This window comes from Seriola lalandi, unplaced genomic scaffold (assembly GCF_002814215.2).
Source record: "Seriola lalandi dorsalis isolate HSWRI2012SDOR001 ecotype SW California unplaced genomic scaffold, Sedor1 jcf7180002053903, whole genome shotgun sequence".
In the NCBI taxonomy this organism is placed as follows: domain Eukaryota; kingdom Metazoa; phylum Chordata; class Actinopteri; order Carangiformes; family Carangidae; genus Seriola; species Seriola lalandi.
Window position 1 is genome coordinate 119537 of NW_019524456.1, and position 27814 is coordinate 147350.

Here is a 27814-nt window from a genome sequence, read left to right on the forward strand (position 1 = left end):
TTGTAACTCAGTATGACGATTGCATCTTCTTGTAGAAAAAATAGATAGATAGATAGATAGATAGATAGATAGAAAGATGGATACTCTTATACATGTACTATATGGAGATGAAGGGTTTTAGTATTTTCTCTCACCACATGAACAGTGGGCCTCAGAGGCTTGTGACTCTATCCCCGTCACACACACACACACACACACACACACACACACACACATACACATCCACTTAGCAATCCATGACCAAAGTAGCAGCTACTTCAAAGGGACTAGATATGCATGGTAATCTCCAGTCCCCTCCCTCTCCTCTCGTCTCCTCTCTGCACACTCACAAACACAAAGGAGGGAGGCCGGGAGATAACAGGCCAGATTTATGTTACCTCCATGAAAACGAGGTGCAAGTTTGTGCTACTCCCATCATTCTGTTTGAGCTCGCAATCTGCATGTAATTAACATCTGATTTACTAAGGCAGCGGCTAATTATGCAATCAAGGACTTAGGTCCGCCTCCTAAGCACATTCTGATACTGATGACGAGCATGGATGAAAATATAAAACTTTTTTTTAAAAAGAGTTAAATGAAAAGCTACACAGAGGAAGGTTGCTTAAAAAAAAAATTCAAGCCAGCTTAATGTGGACGCCTCAACAAAAGAGAGCATTCACTAAAAATGACAACAAAGTAAAAAAAAAAAAAAAAGAAAGTATTTGTCCATACACAAACTAACAGGAGCTCCAGTTTGATTAACTTTGCTTTGCCACAGCTACTGTTGTTGAAAGGTGAAAATTATACCTGCAACAATGGCCCTCACAAATGTAAGTCATTGTGAGTCCTGGGGAATCAACAGCAGTTATTGCATCACCTGCATAAAAGGTACGGACACACAAGGTGTACCTCAGATGTCAGGAAAACTGCTTTGATAATTAACACACATGTCTCTAAGGCACAGAGTGCGTCTGAATCAAGGCACAAAAGGCTCAGCAAATGTGGCCCAGATTGTGGAGACTCCATCCTGTTCACCTTGAGAGAGAGAGAGAGAGAGTGAGAGAGAGAGAGTGAGAGCGCAATGCTCAACAGTAAGCTAGTTAGAGGGAATATAATGTGGCTTACGGTGTTTTTCAGCTCTCAGTCCTTTTTTTTTCTGTTGTTGCTATAAATAGAGACTGCAGAAGATCAAAGAGAGGAGAGGTTTCTCTCTGCAACAGGCCACAGAACAGTCATTATCCACTGGCTCTAAATACATCACCCCTCTTTTGGCTGATCCCAATGTAGAGGATACCAGGGACTCTCCGTATGCGTGTGCGCATGTCTGTGTTTGCTAATCGTCAAAGGAGACTCTGCTGACTCAGCCTCACAAGCTCAGTCTCACACTCAACACCCAAGCACATAATGTAACATCACACACAAAGAAGAGACTTTATTCAAACCGAGTTTATTCATGAGATTACAATACAAAACGCAATCTCTGACTGCACAAGGTCGAAAACTGGCAAATCCGGATCCGGATCACTTACCATCTCCTCTTTCTCCCAGGGTTCTTCTTCCCTTAGTTCTTTCCTTTTTTCTCTGTCAAATCTTTTTTGTTTTCTTTGTTTTTTTTCTCTTTGTTTTTCAGCTGTTTCCTGTTCCTTTCGTGCTTTTTACGAAACTAGATTGTCATAGCAACCACAGCAATTGCAGGTTTGTTCGGTGGAGCCCTGCTATGTTGAGTAGCTATTTGTGCAGGCACCTGTGTGAATATGAAAGTGTGTGTATTTACAGTATGCTGTATGTTACATGTGTTATATTTCTGCATCCTGTGCACTCGTATGTGTTTTTCACGCTACCTCTTGCGGGTAATTTCCATATGCATTTGATTCCTGATGACTGTCGTTCTTTCAGATCTTGAGAGACTGTGGGTAGTGTAGTTTCTGCGTGAGCCTTGTATCCCAAAAATTTGATGAAATGAGGCCTATCTTAAAATGCAAATGCAGTTTGCGTTCTCTGCAAGTGGAAAGAAAAACATTTTCCATCCACCATAAAATGATTGTGTGCCGGGGTATATGATTAAAAACAGGCAGTAGCTGGAACTATCAGACATTATTTAGGAAATTTAGGTGTAAACATTTCATTTAAGCCTCAATGACTCATATTTAAGTGCTAATTACTGAAGATGTGTTGAATAGTGAATTAACTTTTAATTTTTGGCAAAGCTTCTTTCTTTCCAAATCCTTACCTTTATCTTTATCACAACAGTTTAGCACCCTCGTCTTAATCTTTTAGTAAACATTAATTACAGCTTTAATCAAAGCTGGTTTTTATCTTAAATTTAACTGTAACTCACCTTTTTTTTTTTTTTTTTTTACATGACAAGCAGGTGAAATCTAATTTTGTGCTGAAAGATTTTATATGAAAGATATTCCCTCCCTAATTCATGTCCACAACAGTCCGTAGTTCCAAATTTGTTCATGTGACTAAACTCTCAGCAGCATGGAAGATTGGAGGAAAAGCTCTTTCCAAGCATTTCACCCTGCTGATTTTCACCCTGCAACATCTAAAAGCTTTCTGCAGTCAAGATAACATGCATACAGATATTGGTCTTCCAGATACAATATAAATCTGAGAAGGTCTGTGCAAAGCTTGCGAGCAGGTTCGTGTCGTTTTGTTAGTTTTTACTGCGTGTCGAGGCCAAGTGCCATCTCCATTCATGAAAGACCTTGTCCATATGTGACTCTCAACCCTTCTCTCAAGTGAGAGACTGTGGAAGCAGTCTTGCTTGTACCATAAAATCTACTTCCAGCAATGTGAGACATTCAGATTTAATGTGGAAAAATTGTTTAGCTTGGCCCTTAAATATATTCTTTTTTTTTCTTCTTTTTTTTTTTATCCTTTGGCATTGTACACTTGCTGTCACTGTATTTTATAATTCGAATAACAAATTTGGAAATAATTGGGTGGTATTTTTTTAAAACTCCAGCATCTTTTCTGTGGCAAGAAATGACATAATTTTGTACGGTCGTTGTTACTCCATTATTATGTTATACCTTACAGTATATATTATTATTTTGTTGCTGATTTATATTTTATTATTTTTTCTGCCCTGAAGTTTACAATTAAATTTTTTCTGCTGCTGTCAAATTGATTCATAAATAGGAATTGGGTTGCTTATTGAACACAGCAGCAGTAAAAAGCTTATGTATTATTACAGGTTTTGCAAGTTTCTCATTGTGAATACACACATGGAGACACACACATACACGGACAGACATTTCCCCCTTTGCAGATGTGTTCCTTTCAGTCGTTACGGAGCATGCTCAGAGGTAATGGAAGGCTGAAAGGATGAGTGTCTATCTCTCTGCACCTGGGGTTGAGGGTCTGTGTGTGCTTGAGTGTGTTTTCACGTGCACATGCTTGTATATACGCGCGTGCAGTTACAAGCGAGTGTGCATGCTCATGCATCCGTGCGTGTGCGTGCATTTATGTAGGAGGAGGAGGCTATTTATTTTGATTGTTTTCAATGAGGGTCCAATGTGAAGAATCCATAACAATACCATCAATCCACAGCAGCACCAACAACATGGATGTAATTTATATGGTAATGCAGCCTCCATGGTTGCCCCAAGTTACGCAGTGGACATATCTGACAATGGACAGCATGGGTGTGCTGTAGCATCCTAATGCTATGTATAGCCACGTGTACACACACACACACACACACACACACACACACACAAACACACACACTTGCATTTCCCAGCAACAGGGAGGCATATTTCAATTAGCAGATGCAGATAGGTGCTGGGCTGCGTTTGTGCGTCTGGGTCAAAGGGTTGAGTGCATTGCTTCGTGTCAGCTTGTGTCTGTCCTCATCTCTGCTCTTCTGAAAATAAAAAACCAGGCACTTGAGCGAGAAGAGGAGTGGGGAACGACCTAGTGAACTAGATGTTGGAATTACTCAGAGATGATGTCTTGTTAGAATTCACGCTGTGGGGTTCTTCCACTGCGGCACTGTGTAGTGTACTATCTTGCACTTTGAGTGCCTTAGTGGCGCTGGTCATCTACCACGTCACAACTCTCAAAGAAATCTGGAGGTTTGTCTCTGTCTCTGTGAACATTACAGCCTTGTGAATGTTCTCGATGTTTAGATGAGAAGAACGCTGCCATTCAATTCATCATCACCCTGTCTATCTTTCCAAAGTTCTGTTGATATTAGTATGTAATGGGTCTGTATTATTCCTGTGCACTCCACATTATATCAAGGTCAAAAGATATTGTTAAGAGGCGGCTAATCATCAGAACCTATTATTTCTGAATGGCCTCAGTCACTGAGTGCCATCTTCAGTGGAGGTGCAGTTGATGGTTTGATTCTGTGATTGAAAAGATGGAACAAATTAATTGGCAAATGTCATCTCTTGAGGTTTTCTGCCTTTATGTTTTCACCTATATTCTCTCTGCTCTGCTCATCATCACATATACCGACATCATTTGCTGTAAACATGTGATTCTCAACCAGTGGTTAATGTTACCTCACACTTCAGTAAAGTTTGATCTGATTTGAAAAAGCTAACAGTTATGATTTTGATTTTATCGCTAAAACATAAATAAGTGGTTAAAATAGTTAGTTAAAATAGATAATTACAAAAAGTAGGTTGCTAAATTTTAGCTTCAAGTAATTGATAAAGTTGAAATAGCTAAAAAGTAATAAGTGGGTAAAATGGTTAGCTAAAAGTAGGCTAATAGATAAATGGTTAAAATAACTAAAAGTAACAGATGAATGGTTGAAATAGTTAGCTACAAGTTAATAATTACAAAAAAGTAGTTTCCTAAAAGCTAACTTAAAGTAACTCGATTGAAATAGTAGTGATGAGCCTCTGTTATGATCCTGGAAGGAATATTCAAAATGAAATCGAGAAACACCGGAATATAGAACAAAACAATGTGACGCTGTGAGTCTGTATAGCACCTATTTCCCAGCCAGAAGGCGTTTTCAGCCTCTGCTGTAGGATGTGTTGTGTGTGTGTGTGTGTGTGTGTGTGTGTGTGTGTGTGTGTGTGTGTGTGTGTGTGGAGGATCAGCCTGTTTGGGAAGAGGGCCATTGTAGTTGTGGAGCGATGGAGTGATGCAGGCGAGATGAAAGAGAGAAACTGAGCGTGAGCAGAGGAGAGCTCTAGGCCAGAGAAGAACCCAGACACTCTGTTACACATCAAAGGAAGAGCCAGTGATACAATCATCTCTTTAGGCTGTGAAAACCCAACTTTATTAATTAAAACACGTCTGTTGAATCATCCTCTCATTTTTCCCCTTCCCGCTTTACTCATTTTATCACTCATTTTCTACTGTGACGCTGATTACAAGAGGAAAGAAAAGACAGGGAGGTTGTGGGAGAACACATTCGAGGTATGAAGCGGATGAACTCGGACCATTTCTGGATAGGCAGCGGCATCCATTTGTTGCTCACACATACAGACAACAACAGGTGTGCGTCTTGCCACAGTGAGGCTAAATGTGAAATATTAAAAAGGAGTGAATAAGAAGGAAAGAGGAGGCGATGATTTCAGAGAAGGGGAAGGAGGGGGGAACAGGAAGAGAGATGAGATTGAAGAGACAGACTGCACTGTATAGATAAATAGAGAAAAGGGCCCATTGTGTCAGCAGCTGTCATCACTAAATAGCCCTCAGATCACTGTCAGACGCTATCACACATACACACACACTCACACGCACACATGCATACTTACATACACACACTGACTGACAGCTCCCCCTCAGTCCAACATCTGTGCTGACAGCAGCCATGGTAATGAGTCTCTGCATGTGCCAGCATGGGTGTGTCACTTTTTCCTCCCTCTTTCCCGCGCGCCGCTCATTCAATCATTGCACGTCTCTCTTATCTTGTTGTTTCCCCCTCTCCTCGTCGTTATTTTTCCGTCATCTTAATAGAAGCACGTGCTGATTGGCTTAGCAGCACGAGCTGCATGAGTAGCGACTAAATGACAACAACATCAAGTGTAAAGTCGTATGGTGGATCGATGTGTTTTTGTTTTGTTTTTTTATTTCTTTTGTTTCCTGGAGTTGCCATCCAGGTGCACTGTATTTCACATAGAGGTGTGGAGGAAGAGAGGGATGAAAGAAGGGAGAGATGAAGAGATGACTAATGGCTCTCGTTAGAGGGGTAATTTGTCTCTCCTTGTCTGACTGGGCTCCAGCTGTCGCTCCATCCCTCGCTCCCCTCCGCTCTCCTCGGCCTACCACTCCTCACCTCAGCCAGATGGGTGGACGGATGGACGGAGCGAGGCAAGAGAAGGAGGGAGGGACAGAAATAGAGACGAGGAGGAGAGTCAACAAGCAGAATTATGTCTGACGTGTAATGCCAGTGCATGGTAAAGAATCGCTTCATGGAGAAACGCTAGATTATAAAAAACTCATATTGAGATGACTCAATGGGAACACACAGTAGCGCAGCAACAGGCAAAGCCCCTACACTTGCATGACTCACAATCAAGTCAAAGCCTGGTGCTCACCCAACGAACTAATGACGATAGTGTTTCTTTTTACATTGTTATCAAATCATCAAGGGACTCCACTAATGCCTTTAATACAGCGCTACAGTCTTAGGATGCTTAGTTTTTCCCCCATGATACACTTATTTTTCACACTAATCAACACTTGTGAGAGAACTGTAGATTCAGAGAGTGAGAGTCTTGCACAGAGAGAAGGATTAAGAGATGTATACAGATGGCCGGGGAGGCGGCTGAAGGATGGCAACGAACAAATCATCAAGAGAACCAAGTGAGCTCATTGCCAAGTCTTTGTTCTAATAACACAAAGCAATTTCCACTGACCTTTCTAGAAATGTAGCGGGCAGAAATGACTGAGTTAAGGATGCCCCACAGCATAATTGCTAAGGAGATTAAAGTTCCCTTAATTGCTTTTGGCCAACTAGTGCAATTTTTCCTTTTTTCGTAATTAAAGTGATTTAAAATATTAATAACTACACTCGCATACACATAACCTTATTTGCACAAGCTCACACACACACACACAGAATTGTGTACACGCGTAATAAAAACATACAATAGCAATAAAACAATCGTTAAGGTGTGCCACTACACACACACATACACAGACACAGACACACACATATTTTCCATTGCCTGTTGTCACCAATAGCTTCATTAAAGGCCTTGTGAAATATGCAAATAGCCAGATCCATTCTCGCCATCAGCTGAAGTGAATGATTGATTCATTAAGATCAGCAGCTTTTTTTTCCTTTTTTTTTTTTGTGCATGTGTCCATGGCTTATTCCCTCTTTACCCCTTCATCCCGTTTTTACTGTCCTCCATCTTCCACTATTCAGTCCCGTCTTATTGCCTCCTCCCCTTCTAATTACCCTCCTCTATTGCTTTCTCTCTCGTTTTTTATTGGCAATAAGTTTTGTCAGCTCATAGCTTCTGGACTGTCCTCTGTTTCCTCCATTCGTTTCCCTCACTCTCTCTCTCTCTCTCTCTCTCTCTCTCTCTCTCTCTCTCTCTCTCTCTCTCTCTCTCTCTCTCCAGTCCCCTGGTTACCCCCGTGACCTCGTTGTCTCTCCCCCTTCTCCATCCATCTCTCGCTGTCCCTCTCCTGCTTCTCTTCCTTTTCCCTCCTGTTGGCCACAGTGTTTACTTTGCCATTGTTTATCCATTTTTCTCTGTTTGCTTTGATGAGATTGACCGAACACACAAACGCGCACACACACACATACCTAAACAGAAGACAAGGATGGCATCTCTCTGGGGTGTAGTTAACGTGGGGCTGTGGATCGATCCTAGCTCTGGTTTCCGTGACGCAAAGACTCTAAGCTGGAACAGTCTGGACAGCAGGACAGAGGCATCACTCTGCCTCTGTTTCTATCAAATGCATCTCTATAAAGCCACGTTGACACCTTGTCTCGTGTGGATACGTATATTTTCCATGATTAATGTGCTCCATTTTGAGCCAGCATACAACAACTGTGTCCAACCAGTTTGTGTTTTTTTAAATGATGCCTACATTGATCCCGCTCAGCTCCCGAGGTACTGTTTCCCTGATGCAAGCAATATCGCCTAAGAGTCCGCCCATGTATCATGGCCTTTACACATTTTGATTTCTATCAATACTCTGTGATGGAAAGGTGAAAGCTGTCAAATTACAATCACACCACATCTGTATTCTAAAGAAGTGTCAGTAAGTAAAGGAGAAAAAAAGTTAAAAAAAAAGAAGAAAAAAAAAGTATGATGATGAATGTTCAGCAAACTTTATATATGTTTTTTTTTTTTTTCAAAATCTCACAGCTTTTCTTTCCTTTTCCTCCTCTGTTCAACTCTTTTTTTTGTCTGTATGAAAAGAAAAAGTATGATGAAAGCAGAAGTGCCTCACTCAAAGGCAAGACATTATAACTTCTCCTTTTTTTTTGTGAAAGAAAGATGAAGTTTGTAAAACTAGAGCTGAGCAAGCCTATTTTTTCTCCCCCTCCCACCCCTTACGATTCAGTGTTGGAAGGCGAAGCACGAGACATGACTGAGGAATAGAGAGAAAAAAAAAAGGTTTATTTGTGAAGCTGTTTAAAGCAAACTTTTCTGGCGCTCGGGGCTAACATTTTGAATATGGAATCAGGAGAAAATAAGTGATTATCAGTGTGTCAAAGCGTCTTTGGTTGACTATCTAATTAAGAGTTGTAATAACCTGAGTCCTTGGGTGGATTGGCTGGACTCGGTGGCCTCATTCTTACCATATTGTTGATTGATTGAGCTGCAAATATGGCAGACATAATTATTCTATATTTTGCGCCGTCTCTAAATAGAATTTATTAGATTTGTCTTTGTCCTTGATTCCAAACCTTTGGAGAGTAGAGTGAATTCTCTATATCCCTCTCTTCTCTCTCTGGTGTATGGGACAGCCTGATTGTGTCCACATGTCCCATGGCTCCTACTATTTAAAGACTCGGCTGTTAACTTCCTCTTGTCTTACGCATGTAGAGGACAGTCATACAATGGATGTAGAGCCTCTTATCCCAAATCTTATATCACTATTTGACCTTCTGAAATACCCTCAAGAGTTTTACAGTTATGGCTTCGTTTGGTCTGGTGCGACCAGTAGCGTTGTGTAAACTTTAGATAGATTAGTTATGGTACATTTTAGTATTTTGCATTGTCTTGGTATTGTCACTAACTTATTTTGTGGGGCAGAGACTGTGCTGTGTCTGTCCTCAGTGCAGCAAATCATTTGGTTTTTGGTTGTTGTTGGAAGAACTAAATAAAAGTAAAGATTTCTTTGTCACTCGTTAATGTGTTTAGGAGATATGTGTCTCTGTGTGAATCTGTCTTCATGCTGACTTTTTCCAGTCTCGGCAAGCTTTCGTGTTCGTATCAAAACTGCTTTACATTGCTGTTACCAGGCGGCTGTTCCAAGAAGCAAGTTTACTCACGAGTTAACTGGATTACCTGCAGCAGGTTTTATATCATTCCATGTTCCCAATTTTAAAGGGGTGGTTCAACCAAATTATTAAAAAAGGAAAAATAAGTTTAAGTTATCATTCTTTTTTTTTATTTCTAGTTATGCAAACACAAAAAAAGAAATCAAAATTCCAAAGCTAATTTTTATTCCAGTTAGTCTGGTCTGGATACTCCACAAAACACACCTTCCACAACTTTCACCAGAACAATTTCATTGAGAGACAATGAAAAATGTTGACAGTTCCATTAATTTCCATTCATCTCTGTGTTGAGCTGGAGGCAGGAATCTCAGACAGCTACAGTATTTTAAAACCCAGACAAATAAAACCAAAACTATGTACATGGCTATATATACCAGAGCAAAGTGAGAAAATTTTGTTTATTTGCAGTTCGGATGAATCAACCCTTTAGGGGCTTCTGCATTTGATAAACAACACTATCCAGATTTCTCAGTGAAGCTGCTTCTGTGAACAGGCCCCTGTATCACTGTCAGTCATTGCCATCTGTTTTGTCTAACGCCCCCCCCCCACCTCCTTTTCTCCCCTCTTTCTTTCCCTCCATCCTCCAGGTCGCCCACTCCCTCCAACCTCTTCCTCTTCCCTGCTCCCTCCGTCCCTTCCGTCCTCCTCGTCCGCCCCACACCACCCTTCCCCCGGCCCGTCTCCACCGATCAGGGAATGCCAGGTGCCCCTGCTGGAGAAAAACTCCACCCACTCTCACCTGGAGCCCCACCCAGATGACTCATACTTGCTCCGGGCCCAGCCCTCCTCCACGGGTAAGAGACCTCTCCATTCATCCACCCTTTTTATCCCTTTCATTCATTTCATTTATGCACCAATATGTCATCCATCACCTGGGTGACTGCATTACCTCATCATGTGTCCATTTCCTGATCTGATTTAGTCGTTGCTCAGTAAAATGCCAAGCAATGCTTCGCTTTAATTTAATGTCACATCTTGTTCTTTTAGCCATTTCGTTTTCTGCTTGTTTGCATTCCACTGCAGTCAGCATTTGTTTGCAGGACTGGAAATCAAAAAAAGGGACTTCAGCAAATATTGTTTACATTATATACAAGTTATGTTATGGAAATCATGGTTTTATATGAGGGGAAATAAATCCTTTGATTGTAATCAGCACAAATAATTTTAGAAATCAGTTTTTTTTTTTTCTTTTAGTATATTTTTTGGGGCTTTTGTGCCTTTATTGGACAGGACAGTAGAGAGAGACAGGAAATGGGGAGGCAGAGAGAGGGGGAATGACATGCAGTAAAGGGCCGTCCAATGCGGGATTCGAACCGGGGCCAAATGCAGCGAGGGCTGTAGCCTTTACATGTGGGGCGCCTGCTCAACCAACTGCGCCACTCGACACCCCAGAAATCAGTTTTTTCTGTTCCTGAACTTCACTTCTGTTGTGTCTCACGAAACATAAAAGCTGATTTGATCACAATTGGTGATTTGTTAATGGATTCAATTTTAAATGTAACCCTCGCACCTTTGTCAACTACTACCAGAAAACAATGATGCAAGTGAAAGCAACCCCTACACTCTGAAGAGTGCAGATTGGTTGCCAGTGAGTAGGTGTGTTTGTACTTACTTTCCATATGACATTAATAATCCACCGGAAAGTGAAAGGTAAGGGGATAATGAATTTTAAGTGCCAGCAGGAGGATCAGTGTAGCACAGACAAACTAGTTAGTTTCCTTGGCTCTAAGCTTTTGCTTTCATCATTGGACACTCTCTTGTTGGCTGTTAGATGCCCTGTGTGCTTATATCAGCACCTCGCAACTATTCTTCTCTCGAACACACACACACACATTCACATCTGCAGTGATGAGTTTAGTCATCAGCATTCACATTTATTCTCAACAATTAGCTACCGTGGGCCCACTCTCTCCGTCCCTCTCTGCCTGTCTTTCCCGCACTTCCCCTGTTCCTCCATTCCTCTGTGCATCTGCACTTGTAATCAGCAGATATATTTAGCAGAGGCCTGATGGGAGGGAGAGGGGTGGGCAGAGAAGTCCTAATGTGATTTTTGGTGGAATACAATCTATTGTTAATGGCGTTAGGCTCTCCTTTGATCCAGTATAAATCTTCATTAGGGAAGGCCCGGGTCCCAGGTTCAAGAGCAACGTGATTAGGAGGCTTTTAAAATGACGTTACATCAGCCTTCTAATTGGTTTACTGTTTGCTGGGGCAACATCAATCATTAGCCCAGTAACCGCACAGCAAATAAATTCACTCTGCCACTGACACCCTAATGGCAGACACTGGCAAAGAGGGAGAGTGAGGCTCGCAGGCACACTCTCTCTCTCTTTCTCTCCTTCTTGTTCGCATACACCCACACTTTCTGTTCTGGGGCTTCTTTCAGTCTCTGCTGAGCATGTACACACAGAAACGCCGAGCAAGAGAGAGACAAAGAGAGAAAAAAGAAAATGACAGAGAAGCAGGAAAAAGAGGCGCAAAGAGGCAAATGGGAGCACAGATAGAGAAAGCCAAACTTTGACTTTTGAAGTTGTTTAATGAGACATCTTGCATAAAAAAATCAAAAAGGAGAGAGAGAGAGAGAGAGACAGAAAGAGAGAGAGAGAGAGAAAAATCATTCAAAGTGCACCAGCAAAAATAAATGGAGAAAGTGTCTGAAAGGCAGACTGAGACCAAGAGACATCGAGAGTCAAAGAGAAAAAGAGGGAATGTGAATAAAAAAAAAAAACAGGTCTGCTGATGAGAACATAGAGGGTGAAAGAGAGATATTTGGATGGAGGGAGAACAACATTGAGATGAAATTGCAAATTGCTACATTTCCCAGCCAGGACTGCTGATCTAATGGGTGCAGAGAGAGTCCTTGGCTTTGGGCATCCATTAAAATCGACCTAAATGAGTTTAGAGTGGCAGTCTGGCACTGCATAAACACATCTTGGCATGTAGGAAGACACAGGAGCGGCTGTGAGGACATAAAACACCTATAAGCGGCGATTGTTTATGCATGTGCAGTGAGCGCGCATGCCTGTCTGGGTGTGTGTGTGTGTGTGTGTGTGTGAGATTTGTGTGGTCCTGTAGAGACTGGACGCTGGGCAGGAAATGAGCCTTATCAAGCCGGGCAGAAACTAACCACAGCGAGATAATCCTCAGGAAGCTGCATGCTGTTTGTGTGTGTGTGTGTGTGTGTGTGTGTGTGTGTGTGTGTGTGTGTGTGTGTGTGTGTGTGTCTGTGTTGCGTGTGTGTTGCGTGTGTGTGTATGCGTGTGTGTGTGTGTGTTCTTGTAAAGTAGTCCACCATTACCTAAGCTAACAGGTGGACAGACATGACTTGTGTTCCTAGTGAAGCATGACAGGTGAATGGGAACGGAACGCTGTTGCCGAGGATTGGCTGGGAATTGGTTCTGCGAGTGTTTATATGGGAATACTGTCTGGCTCGGAGCACCTGTCTGGGAAACGTTCCCCTAGAACGCCAGGAGAGCTGAGACGGCCAAACGGAGCGTAGCAGATCGCTCCTGGAAAGAGCTAGCATTAGCACTGTCTCTGGCCATTCATTATGCATGGGGAATGCAAAGCTATTTTTAGCCCGAGCCTCTTCTAAAGTGGCTAGCTTTCTGCTGCCAGGGAAGCCACCTCAAGTCACTGCCGAAACAATGAATGTTTAATGGCTTTGTTGAAACAAATCTGCAGAAACAAAGGCACAACAACAAAGATGCGTCTCCTTCTTCTGCGCTAATGTTATGCTTCCTAATGGTGCTTATGTAAGGGTGACATTTGCATAACAGTGGGATGATTTGCGTGTGTGCATGTGTGTCTGTGCGCGCGTGCGTGTGTGTGTGTGTGTGTGGGTGAAATGCAGACATGCATTTCTGTTCATGGAGACTGTTTGTTTTTGGCTGGATCTGAAGACTCTTCTCTGGCGAATTATTGCCTCCTAATTAGACAGAGATGACTAGCCAAGGCAGAGGCGGTGTGTGTATGTGTGTGTGTGTGTGTGTGTGTGTGTGTACGTGTGTGTGTGTGTGTGTGTGTGTGTGTGTGCGTGCCTGCATGTGTAAATGTATGTCTTTAACGTTCTCTCTTTTATTGTCCGTGTATGTGTTCATGTGTATGCTTGTGTTTAATAAAGCCTATGTGCAAATTAAGCCCCTTTTGGCAGCATGTGTGTGTTTATAAATGCGCCTCTTAGTTTCACCTCAAGCTCTCCTTCCATTGTGCTTAGCCTCCGAGCTCTGAGAGGAATGACAAATGAGGAGCATGTGACATTCTGAGACAGAGGACATATGAAGCGGAGGCACCTGGGAATACGCCGCCTTAAAACGCGGGGAGCATAGCAGTTAGCTCAGGGAGAAGGTGCATGAAAAACAATGGGGGGTGGCACAGTGGTTTTTCTAAGAAGAAGGAGAGAAGCGTTGGAGATATGGGCCGTGAAATAAAGAGACGGAGAGGCAGAGGGAGTGAGAAGGACAGAGCGAGGGGTCGGAGCTAAGCACTGCAATGATCCCTTTTTAACTGCTGAATTGGCATTTTAGCTGTCCTACACACACACACACACACACACACACACACACACACACACACACACTCTAACACACACACACACACACACACACATAGATTCACACACCCTGCCCTGTGACTTTTCTCTGTTAACCACAGAAAATGTCAATAAACATTTGCCCATCCAGGGTCTACAAAACAAACTGCCTTGGTTGGTTCCTACTGCCAGTTGGCCACACACACACACACATAGACTCACACGAGATTAATATGGTGTGGCGAGCCCCTGCCTCTCAGTCATGTGTGTGTGCACAGCATGCTTTACAGGGGTGGCAGGTTAGCAGACAGGCTAATGCTTCTCTGCTGAATGAGGCTCCTTTTGAATTGGCGAGCATAATGAACTTCCAGGGATTAGCCCGGGCCAAACCCACCAGCTTACAGCTATAGCCCCCCCCCACCACCACCACCACCATCCCTCTCTCCAGTCACAGGGGACCTTGGACAGAATAAACTGGGTCAGGCTTCGGCAGCAGTCAGAAGGGCTCTGAGCTTCTCCACAAAAAAAGTGGCTATGAAAACAACACAGAGAGCTGTTGAGAAAATCTTTTCACGATCGCTGTTTACCCACACTGGCGAGTGAAAGAGAGAGGAAAGAAAGGAAGGAAAGATAAAGAGGAATAAAATGTGATCTGCTTGGCTGCTCCCTAATTGCTCTATTTCCTTGCCGCATGTTTTGTCTTTTATCAGACTGGGTCCCTGGTAAAAACCGTTGTTCCTATTAGCCTACCTGCGGGTTGTACTTTAGCAACTGGACAATTCATCTGACTAAGTCCCCTATCTTAATTTACTGGACCCATTTACCTCCAGCACACTTGTTACTGTGCACTGCTTCCTGTTCCAATGGTTAGTCAGATTTGTGTTTCTGTGGCCAAAACAGTCTGTGGCTTTCTTTGGGAGGTCTGTGTGTATGAAAAGAAACAGCCTTGTACCTCAGCCTTGCTGCTCAGGCTACTCAGACTCTCCACTTCTCCATATGTTTGTGTTTTCTCTGGCGATTTCTAAGGATTCTTTTTATGAATGTGAAGAGTCGACTACATGAGACAGAATATCTTTTATCCAGTACTGTAGCAGAAAAAAAGAAATCAATTAGTCTCAGATACTCTATGTATAATTGCTGTATTCATAAAAATATTATATGAATATATAAATGTTTTGCATCAGAGATTTTTTTGAACTCCTACTCAAGGCTGGAAGACTTTTGAAAAAATAACGTTTTTTTTTTATTTATTTTTTTTTATCAGATATTTATGCAACTGTTTCTACAATAACAAGAGTTAACATTAGAATTGAGTCATTTTTTGCACTTAATTCTGCAAATATTGATCCCATGAAGAGTAAAAGAAACATTTTCCATCATGTGTCAGTTCAGTTCAGGTAACCTGACAATGGCCCCAGAACACGATGAAGAGAGAAAATGCAGAAATCACAGGTAGTACTTTTCTAAGGATTTAAATTTTTTTATGACATTATCTGGTGACATGTAATAGTATTTGCTGCTAGATTATAGATTATAGGATTTCCATCATTTTCTTTGAAGGGACATGTTAAAGTCTTTATTGCAAAATGTAGCAGATGTGAGTCTCTGCAACAGCACAGGATATGACTCAGCCCCTGTGTCACAGTGTAGTAGCTGGATTGGTGAACGGTGCACTCTTTCCTCCAGTGGTGTTGGGCGCCTACAGAGTACAAGCACACTCACGTATGCACGCACACACACGGACAGACGTGCCCACCGCACTTGAAGAAACTTGCGCACAGACTAAGACCATATCAGTTCATGGAAAACTAGGGCTATAAAACCATGTATGCCTCTTCCATACAAGGTGTGCCATGTATTATTCATCTGAATTTGAATGAAAAAACTGTTCAATATTTATAGCAAGAAAGTGAACAAAGGCAAAAGGCATGCATTTTTGCACGCATATTTAAACATGGAAGCGGGGTAGTGTGTGAACATGGGAGTGTCTACTTAAATTTTTTTTTTTTTTTTTTGCAACACTCAGACTGTGTCCATGCCTGTATGTTTGAATGCAGGCTTATTTTTTTGCCCAGTATATGGCTTTGTGTTGTGTGTATTGTTGCTATGCTTAAACGAGATAAAAGTACTTAAGCAGATAGGGTGAAGTGGGAGCTATTTCACATTTAAGGGGACATTGCAGAGAGGGGGAGTCAAATCAAATTTATTTATAAAGTGCTTTTAACAAACAAGGTTTATCTCAAAGTGCTTTACATCTCGGCAAAGGACACAAACAAAATGCAAATAAAAGCAAGATGAAAGAGGAAACAGTCCTCAAGAAGAAATGAGGCTGTGTACAAGAGAGGAGGTGGAGGAGGAGGAGGAGAAATAAAACTCTCTGCATACTTTAATAACAATTTACACTCTGCATGTGTGATGCTTTTCCTCCAGGTGTCTAACTGCATGTAGTGTTTGCATATGCAAGTGTGTGCATGCATGTACGTGTGTCTTTTTCTCCCAAGAGCATCTTTGCATGTGCAAACAGATGTTTTGTGTCCCTCCCGTGTCGCAGAGGTCATGCCCCTCCATCTTTCTCTCATCTACTTCCCCCCTCTTCCCCTGTTCTCTTCTTTCACAAGCATCTGTTCTGCAGGGCCATGTGGGTGACACCTGCGTCCCAGTGGCGGCGCAGAGGAATCAGGTCACCTTACAAACTGGTCGCCATTACAGCTGGAGTTGTAACGGAGCTCGCTGCCCCCTATCTGCTTTAAACACCCATCCTGGAGGAAGGGAATGAGGAAGAGGGAAATTTAGTTTGCATGAAAGGAGACCTGGTGTTATACATACATTTTATGCCAGGGTTTATTTGCATGACATAGTTGCTACCTATTTTGCCTTTATGTTTGCATGTGTGTATGTAAAGTTGCCATCATTATGCCTCTTACGAATCTCTTGACTGGCAAATATCAAAGCTGAGGAGCGAACAGGAGGGTATGACACATCCACTCGTTTCTCTTCCTCTCCACATACTAATTCTTTTCTTATCTAACTCAAGCAGAGATGACAAATGGAGGAGGGCAAGTGTGATCGCACAGCTTGACAAGGCTGTTGCTTTTGTTGTACTCACCACACACGTATGTGAGCATATGTGCGCTTACTCCACCCTTTGATCAGTACCAGGAAGGCAACGTGCAAACAAACACAATCACTGTAATGTATTCCACGCTTAGATGTGTAAAATAGTGATGAAAGTGCAATGTGTAGTACAGTTGAAATACAAAAGCTAACTGTGTTGTAAAGCCAGAATTCAAAGCCAAATGGAACATCAGCAATTCTGTGTGCTTTGCAGTAATATCAACATTTCTACTCAAACAGTGTTAGAATAAAGGTGCGGACGGTTTGTGATGACATTTGAAGATATTTCTTCTTATTAAACGTGGGGTTTTTGATCAGCTGCATTCACTACATGCACCTGTCATGTCAGTGTGTGCAGAAGAAAGCATGCTAATTCACAAGAAGTGAAGCAACTGTGTCAGACTCTCCTATGTTGTATTGTATGTGGTTTATTGATTTTTCTGTATGAACCCACACACAGACACATACTCACACACATACTGAAGACAGGCTCAAATCTGATTCACAGAGAGAGAGAGAGAGAGACAGGGATAGAAAGGTGATGTGTGAATGGGTGTTCTTGTCTGAGTCATCCGGGTTTGTTTTTCAGCTCACTCTCACTCAACAGTCCATTAGCTCAGTGTTGGAGGGGCAAGTATTGGATTCTAGCTGACATGTTCTCCCAAGTCTGGGAGCATGCACACTGTGCTGAGTGCTCTAATATGGCTCACACACACACACACACACACACACACTTTCTCTTAGCTTTGAAAAAGAGAACAGGAAAGAAAGAAAGAGACTGACGGTGAAAGAGGGACAGGAGTGGAAGACCTGGCTAAATATAAGACAGACAAAACAGAAAAATGTGAACCAAGACGTGAAGGACGGTTATAAAGTTCCATGTATCTATTTAGCTGGAATTTCTTTTCTAAAATAAGTTATCGACCATTTGAAAAATATGACACCTGCTCTGAACACAGTGATTGCTGATGCAAAAGTAGCTCATAATGGAATGTCAGTGAAGTTAGCTGCTGGCTGAAGAGCTTTAGTTTCTGGGCATACTGAGAAATAAAGACAAAATATCAAGTAACATCTCTGTTCTACTTTTGGAGGTGTAGCATCTTTGAAATGAAATCCTTCACTCGCTTCATCTGAAACTACCTTTGATGTCCGTCACAAAGAAGTGTGGCTCTTAAATCGCTCACTGTTCTTGTCTTCTTCCAGGGGCTGCCAACCACCACAGTCAGTCTACACTACGGCCTCCACTGCCCCCTCCGCACAACCACCACACCTTATCCCACCAGTCTGCCAACAGCCTGAACAGAAACACCCTGAGAGGGGGACGCAACCCCATTCACGCCCCGGCTCCGGGCACTGGAGATGGGCCGACCACCCCTGAGTCAGTCCAGCTACAAGACAGCTGGGTGCTGAACAGTAACGTCCCGCTGGAGACCAGGTGAGAGGAAATGTGTTTCCTTTTCATTGTATTCTGTTTTTACAGTCGACAGGTTTGTCTCATGCTGATATCAAGAGCCACTTACAGTAACCACGACTGTGGAATAAGCCTCATGTAATCATTAGTAAGTAATGAAAGGTCAGAGCAATGCTGCTTCAATTCCTGTGAGTACATTGATGTATCAGAGAGAAATGCAAGGAGAAAAAATGAGGCCATAGCACTGATGCAGAACTGTTCACTTACTCAGACAATTAGGAGTGTTTTTACACTTTGAATGTTAAGAATGCAAACTCACTAGAATGAAGGTAATTCCTACTTAAAATAATCAATGTCATGTAAAGTAGCAATAAAACATGATTTAGTTCCTTGTCACACCAGAAAGTAGCTAAAATGCAAGCTAGCTTAGTTTATAACAGCAAATGGTAAGTTTATTCAATCAACAGATGTATTTGTACCATTGACTACTGTCTCAGGACTGGTTGGCTTAGCGACATGTGCGACATGTTTTTATTCTGATGGTAATAGGTCAAGAACATAAATGAATGTGTCAAAGTTTACCATAGTTAAACTCTATGTCAAAGCTCTATACAGAATCCCCTCAATAACTGGTGATTGCACCGGAATTAATTTACTTTAATACCAAGCTCTTAGTCATGTTCTGTGTTACTTTACACCCATGTAACATCAATAAATCACTGAGTGTCTCCCCCATGATGAGTTTGTATTTTTAAAATTGTTCTTATTACAAAATTTATGAATGCCCACGAGGTTGATTTCATCTGACAGTCATCCAGGGCCGTGACACATGGCATGAATGTCCTTGATCAGGAGTAAGCAGAGAGGCAGAAGACACACACTTCTCAGGAGCAGCTGACCAGTTCAACTGATTTGTATCAGCATATTGGTTAGCCCATAGTATAATTTTTTACTGAGTCATCTCATAAACAAAATCTACACTTTTTAGTTCACTGTGCAAACGCAGTACCGCAGAATATCATGTACAGTGTCACTGAACATCTCCCCTCCATTATTCTAAGCAAATATATGAACCTCCAAACCAAAAGAAAATTGTTCTTTGCTGCTGATTCACAAAAGTGCGCTACTCGAATGCATTCTCTACCTCATCTCCAAGAATGACACGTATAAAAAGCTGCCATGTGTCAAAACTATTACGCATGCATCCTGGAGTGTGGGAGCAGGAAATACAAAGCATTTCACACACCCTACACATCCGCTTTTGCCAGTACACAAAGAACATTTACCAGGCAAATAGAGCATTCATGCAGCGTATTACTATTCATGAGGCATGCAGTGAGAGGGACACTGCACACGCTCACTCTGTGAGCATTTACTCTGCAAGCTGTAGTTGTGTTTCTCCTGCTGGGCGTTGGGGCTTCCAGCTCTGATGGGCCCCATCTCCCCAGAGTGCCGGCCCTGTGCAGTATTTATGAGGCCTGGCCATGTTTAATTCAGGCCCACTGATCTCAGGTCCTGTGCTTATGCATTGCGCCAGTATGCATGATGGGTAAGAGTAAGTGTAGTGTTAAATTTCCATTCGCAATTGTTTGTGTAGGCCTGTGTTGCCATGGTGACACGTATGCCATAACTTAGTTTGAGGAGAAAGGATATTTTCGTGACTTCTGCAAAATTAAATGTATGAATCCTCTTTAAAGGCTGTTGTGGTTGCCATCTTCACAGATTTAAATGAGGCGACACACGCGCTTATGCGCACTGTTGAGCCCTCTGCAGTTCCAGTATTTGGTCATGTTCAGGTGGTGGGGTTGGGCATGGCTCAGAGCCTGTTGCAGTAAATGGAGCCCAGAGCAGCACACAGAGATTCCAGCTCCACCCTCCATCCCAGATTGGACCCTCCTCTCTGGTCCTGGCGATGGCAGAGGCTGGGTGGGCTGCCTGGAGCTGCTGGAGCTTGTGACTGGGTCAGAGCCAGCCGGGCAGAGCCAGAGAGTCACACCATTCCCTGCGTTGGCAAATCTCATTATAACCAGCAGCTAGGAGATGATGAGAAAACGTGTGGATGTGAGGTGGGGAGCGTGTGCTTGTGTGCAATTGTGTGTATGTTTGCATCGAAGCATGTCTGTTGCCTTTGACTGTGGCTACTCCCCACTGTAATCATATGTAAATCTTGGCATTTGTTGTCCACTCGTTATAGTAAATGTGTGCGCGCGCGTGTGTGTTTTGGCTTGACCCAATAGTGTGACAGCGCTGAGAGGATGAAGATTGATCACCTAAGAACACCCCAGGGCCTGGATGACTGGCAGAAAAAGAGAGAGATAGAAACAGACGAGGCGAGGTGGGTGGGGTGGGGTGGGGGGGCGTGATATAGCAGAAAAATATAAGTCAGGAGAGCGGGAGAGGGGGAAATGGAAAGGAATGGTTTACGGTAGAGGAGGGAGAGATTAAGAGGGAGAGAGGGGGAGAGAATGGAGGGAGGTGGTGATTGAAGGAGATTGTTTTGTGTGGAGTGTGTGTGAGAGAAGATAGAAAGGCAGAGGAGGGAGATTGGGGCCCATAGAACATGGATACATTTACCGGTGTGAGATAAATGACTATAGATGGCTGGTGCCACTCAGTGCGTGTGTATTTCTGTGTGTGCATGTGAGTGCACATGTGTGTACATGTGTTTGAGGATTTTACGAGAAAAGCACCTGATTTCCAATCGGTCCCTGGGAGCCTCTAGTCTAGCTGATGCCAGTTTCAATCTCTTTCTGTGATCTCAGGACATTCCCCTGCACCCCCCGCTCACCCTGGTGTGGGCCACAGCTCTAGGGGAGAAATAAGATCACTGAGGGGGCTGCAGCATCTCAATTTATCTGGAAGGAGCAAGGGGGATGGGGAGGCATAGTCGGGGTACTATAGGTTACTTTCAAATGCATTACTGTGGGGACAGATTTAAAGATGCTACCTGTGGGAACCACAGGGGGTGTAGAAGGAGAAGCGGGAGTACAGAGAAAAGATTCATGCCCAGCCCTGTTACCACCACTGCAATATGCAGTGTTTCCCAACAGAATTAGATTCTGTTTGTGATGGTAGCTGACAGGGGTTTTCTTAAATTAATTATCAAATAATACTGAATATAATGTGCACCACCATTACATATTTTAAAACTACTATATAACAAATAAGTAACTGAACAATATACAACTCCCTTGCGTCATGTTTTTTCAACAAACAAATTAGTCAGATCGGTGAGGGTTGATTACATTGGCCAGTGAGCCCAGTCCCAGCACACACACGCAGCTCACGATCATGCGCTCCCCAACTGACAGGCACACAGAGAGGGCCGGTGAAGAGACAGACAGGGACAGTAAAAACTTTATGGATATTTTGACGGTCCACCAGCCTACTAATGTGACGGGATTTCTCCTGGTGCTCCCGACGGCCCATCCGACTATGACTATGACAGGTCCTTTGTCAATGTGTTTGTGAATGAGAGAGAGAGACAAGGAGGTACAGATTGAAGCTGTGCATACCTCTACAATGAATAAGACTTAACACACTTGAAATAATAATAAATAAATAAATAAATAAAAAAACAATTAATGGTGGTCAATATTGATATTGTGGCAGGCCATAACAAATAAATCAATGTATGGGACACACTGATATGCATGTGAGAGCTGTATAATATCATGCAAGGTTTATTAATTGTATAACCATGCATGGTATACCGTAAAGATGACATTCAGTATTATTATGCATAACTAATATACCTCAACCCTGATTAACCAAACTCTTTTCAACTGCACTTTCACTTGTTTCAGGAATTCATTTGTAAACAATAAGTAAACATAAAAGCTTGTCAGTTCATACATATATTAAGTGTGTGGAGAATTCTATTAATTGTACAAATGGTGTCAGCAAAAACTATGAGTTAAGCAACTTTTCATGCTTTGGAAATGTAACCACTGCTACAATGCTGACTTTGCCTCGTTTGATCCAAGGAGTTACTCCCCAGATTTTAGGCAAATAATGTTTACACCCCGACCTGGTGGAAGATAAGTTTGGCCCCATAGTGTTAGCAAGCCAGTCGGGGTTGCTCCTAAACTAACAGAACACAGAACCAAACCCCATTACACTTGACACACCCAACTCAACTTTGATTTTCAAATTTGGGTAGGAGGCGCACATGGAGCACGTTCCAGATTCCTGAACGACGTAAGGTTTCCCCAATCTTATCTCCTGTCCAGTCAGATGATGAAGTCCAGCCGGTGTTTTAACTCAATACATGCGCTAAATCATAGTGAACGCACAATGTGATCAATCACTGGATTCATGCTGTGTTGAATCAGAAGGATTCTGACACATCTCATCTGCTTGATTATGATTTAAACAATTGCCTCATTCATTAAACATGTGGCCTTTGCTGTGTGATGTAGCACCACTGCTCATTTTCCCTGAAGCTTAATAAGCCTAATATTATATTTCATAAAAATGTAATTAGCAGAGACATTCTTTATTCAGGTGAGGTTGGGCGCCTCCACAATGAAATTCTGCAGGATATCCTGTAATACATATAAATATCAATATCAAACTACTGGGTACTTGAGTACTTTTTGATGCCATGCATTATTTTTGCTTTTTACAAACATCACGCAGCCTCCAAAATTTTCCATGTCCTTTTTCAAAGCGACACTCAGCTAATAAATGCCCATTATGCTGCATCCATCTGCCGATTATTGTTTCCTACAATTGTAGCAGGGGACAATTCTCGTGACACCATCCTTGAGCATCATCCAGTCTCCGAGCCCTTTGTTTCATCCTCAGATCCGACCGTTTTTCAGTCACCCCCATACAGTCGACCTCCGTTAATTGTTCTCTACCTCTGATGATGATTGTCAGAGTGCTATCCTGAGCAACCACATGTTTGTGGGAGATGAGAACATGAAGAGTGTGTGCATGTGTGCTTCCAAAAGTGTGTGTGTTTGTTCGCTCAAGGGGAATGCGAGCTTTGACTTCCTGCTAATTACCCAGCATGCTCTCTGTTCTGTGGTTAATTGTCCAGGTCCTCTTTTCTCTCAATGGGGAACAGGGTTGGAATGGAGTGAAAACATCCTCCCTTCCTCTCCCTGCCTGTCTTCTGATCTATCGCCTCCCTCTCCATCCCCCATCCTTCTCTTATGTCACTTTTCCCCCCTCGTGGGGATGCAAATTAAATGTTTGGTGGCACATACAGGGCAATCTCGTCAAAGGGAACCCACATAAATTTGTATTGTTTTTGCATGGGTGGGCGCCTCTGTCTGTACAAATCTGAGTCTGTGAAAATGTGTGTCAGTATGTGAGTTAGTGCCTGCTTGTTCTGCATGTGTGTGTGTGAGCGTGTGTTGCATGTGTAAGACAGGATGCATGACAGCGAGGTAGCAGTGGGTAGACTTGAGGGTGGGGGGAGAGAAGGGGGAGGGGAGTGTGTCTCTGTCAGTTCTCTCTAATTATGTGTGACGTTTCCATGCTGGACCACTGTCAAAAAACCCACAATATTCACACACAAATCCAAAGACACACATGCAAGCAAACACACACCCCCAGCCTAATGATACAGAGTTGTGATTGCTGGCTGCCTGTTATGATAGAACCCCTCCATAGTCCTCCGCAACATAAATCAATGTCAATTACCTCCCCGGAGCACATTAGACACTTTCCATTCCTACTTGTAATTAGTATGGCCCATAGACATATTCCCATCCCACACCAAGCTCACCATGGAGGTTCTGCACACAAACAACAAAGCCAGGGATTGAAATGAATTCATTGCATGCATTCAAATACATACCAGCACAACAAATCATGTACATTGTGTGGCATTGAATGCAAGTGATTCAGGTGCTCAGCCTGCATTCACACACACATTAGGGGTATTGTAATTAATTACCGCTGGCCTTGCCATCACAGGGTGCGTCAGCGGCTGTGAAAATGAGCAGAAGCAAAGACACATGCTGGTTGACCTTGGACTGTGTGTGTTTGTGCCTATGCACATGCGTGCCATGCATTTGGGAACATGTAGGTTTACGCATGCATATTAAAATTGATGGCTGTGCCACTGAGAATGTGGTATTTTCAGACAATAACCTCATATTTGTTTGCGTGCCATCTCCTTGAGCTCTTACAGCCTCTGTCTGTCTAGAGTTTTTTTTTTCCCCTCTATTCTCTTTCTCCTATTTTACTTAGTGTCACGCAGCATACCTGACAGGTAAAGGGGGAGGAAGGAGGAGAAAAGAGATAGAAGAAAAAAAAAAGAGAAGAATCCAGGAGGATACCAATCCAACAATCAGTGGCATGAGATGATGAGAGAGAGAGAGACAGAGCACAGACTGTCTGAATAATTGATAAAGAGAGGAACAGTGCTCCCAAACCAAATCTTTATGCTCTGAGCACATCACCTGTTTTCAGCAACTGTTTTTAGATGAGGAGACACATGTACAGACATACTGTTATTAAACAGCAGTTATTAAAGACATCAAAGGATAGCAAACCATACAGAAAACCTTTAAGCCTTTAGGCACTATTTTAAATGGCAATAGTCAGATGCACATACAGCAGTGGATTATGGCCACACTAGCCACGGTCACACGAGCCTAGTCTGAGGAAAAGAGACAGCGGCACTAACACATGTTTGTGCACACCCACCTGTTTGTATATACTAGACTGAGGATTGTGTCTGACACACTGCCAGAGGTGAGTCACATGTCTTGGACTTGAGCCACAAATCTGGTGACTTTAGATTCCACTTGACAAAGAACCAACTAGTAACCCAACTTTTACTTTAACACCGATGACTCCTGTCTTCGTTTGCTATCCTCCCAAAGCCCAAAAAATGATAAATTATGGTATAAGAAAGTGTACAGAAAATTAAATCTTCATTTTCCTGATGCAGACGTAGCGGTGCAGCAGACAGACAAAAGATGATATCTCAGACTGAACACATTAAGATGTATTACTTTGCCGTGGTCAACAAAAAAACAGAGGGAAACATGCAAAACGGGCTCATTAATCAGAGATCTCTGGAGACATATGCAATATTGTTTGACATTTGAGGCATCACAAAAAACAGCAACAGTAAATCAACACTAGCCTTGCTTGTTTAGCCTGCTAGATCCTAAGCTAACAGTAGCTAAGAGCTACCATCAAGTAGTTAACTTTGCAAACATGAAATAAATGAGCCCTTGTCAACATGGTTACGAAATCTTTATGTCTAAGGTTTGGAAGCCTAAGCCATAATGATAAGTTTATTTAGGACTAAGTTTTGCTACAGCTACTTCGCCAACGTTAGCATTGACAGCTGTTTACTTACAAGTCGTGCAGGGAGCATCACTGCGTTTACAAGACAAGAGGTTATAATACGTCCTCTGAGCAGTGCTACTTCTTCAGGGCAGCCTGGACGCTACAGTGATTCAGTATTGGGAAGTGACCAATTGGGCTGACCGGGCCGGAGCTAGTAGCTTCAGTAGAAGAAAAGATGTGATAGAAATAGAAGCAGAACAAGAGTTAACATTGGTGTTGCTTTCCACCACTGGAGACAGCTCTTGGCAAATAAAAAAAAAAAAGTTTGGGGCTGAACTCGTAATGTTTCTTCTAGCCTGTAAGTAAACAGCTGTTACTGCTAACACTGGCTATGTAGCAAGAGCAAAACTTACAAATAGCTCCTTCAAAACACTAAGTTTAGGACTTGGACCTGGATGGGACTTGAAATTTACCCTCTTGATTTGGTTTTAATTGAGGACTTTGTGACCAAGACTTACTTACTTACAATGTCCCACCTCTTCACCCTCCCTAACCCTGATATTAAATGATGCTTGTGATTTATCATAACTTTATATTAATTTTGTGGTTTTGGCCATCACCAAATTACTGACACAGTTCTGACAAATTGGCAACATCACAAAAGAATATTATCCAAACTGTCTTTAAACATCCATCACAGTTAACAGACTGACCAACGTTGATCAACTTTACTTTCCTGTGCAACGATAATCTAGGTAAACTATTGGCACGTTTACAACTTGTTTTATTGTCTGACCACTCTTAATGTGTTCCCAAATCTCAGCAATTACCTTGGTGAGTGCAATATTATCATAACTGAGAACTTATGGAAGATATGGCAAGGTATGATAAAGAGTCAAATCTTTTAACAAACACAACATGCTGAACATCAAGGCCCTAGTCCTCAAACTGCCTTTTGAGGAAGTGAAGACCAGATAAAATGTCCTCTCTTGGAACGCCCTCTGTCCCAAGGTCACACACTCACAAAGATAGAAATACCAGAGCATGCACACCCACACACACTCACAACACACACAAACAAGCAAATCCCACAAAGACGGGCAGACAAGAACTCCCCTCTCCTCAGTCATCTTTGAGGCAATAGAGTGACCTCGCCTCCTCTGATCTGTCACACTCACCTGAAGGCTTTCTTCTGTCGTACCACCTGGAGTCTGTGTAGGGGCAGCTCCTCACTCCCCATGTGCGCCGTGAGCGTGTCTCTCACGAAAGATGTCACCAAGGTGTCACAAAAGTTTACTGTGTCCTTGGAAAGTTTCATCCAGTACATTGTTTCATTTTGCCACTGTGGCAACAACGTTCCCTCAAGGTCACATCAGAAAAGAATTTTGAAAGTAAGAGCGAACAGATGAGGACGTGAATACAGAAAGGATTTATGTGCAGTATAAATGTGTGTGTGAACGACTGGTGTGGCAGTGGGGTGAAGAAAAATGAGAGCAAGGGAAATGGAAGAGGAGGGGAGGGAGAGTAGCAAAGGAGACGCATTGGGTGGGCAGGTGCAGCAATAGCAGAGGATAATGGGTAATATGAGCAAAGGGATGATGGTTCAAATCCTTCTTTTATCCTCTCTCTGAGCTCTGACCCCGCTGGGGCAATGAAGACAGGAAATGGGGGACGGCATTGATCATCCGCAGACATTGAGAGCAGAAACGAGGCACATGGTAAGTGGGGTGAACGGAGGCGAAGCGAGGGAATGGAGGGAAAAAAAAAAAGACGGTAGAGCAGGTGGAGGTTAAAAAGAGAACTTGGACTGGAACGGGACTGAAGTGAAGACGTAATCAGTTCAAGGATGTTCAAACCCATATGGCAGGAAGGGTTCATCAGAGAGAGATATTGGACAGAAGCTTGCACATATGTGTCCCTGTCATCTGGACTGTGATCAGGAGGCAGATTGTTGTGTCCACTTCATGTTTACCTTCCCGCAGTGTTACCAGAGCTTTTCAAATGGAATCATATAACATGATAACATCTATTTCTACCTCTAAAATGACACCCCCCCCCCCTTTTTTTTTTT

The 27814-nt window shown here is 42.7% G+C and overlaps 1 protein-coding gene across 1 annotated transcript in view; it reads left to right on the plus strand.

Annotated features, from left to right (window-relative positions):
• tenm2a (teneurin transmembrane protein 2a) overlaps positions 1-27814 on the plus strand; it is an 85980-nt gene that overhangs the window by 10862 nt on the left and 47304 nt on the right. The window contains exons 2-3 of the mRNA XM_087172925.1: positions 10015-10221; positions 18276-18507. Coding sequence (XP_087029051.1) covers positions 10015-10221; positions 18276-18507 — 439 coding nt within the window. The remainder of the gene's footprint in view (positions 1-10014; positions 10222-18275; positions 18508-27814) is intronic.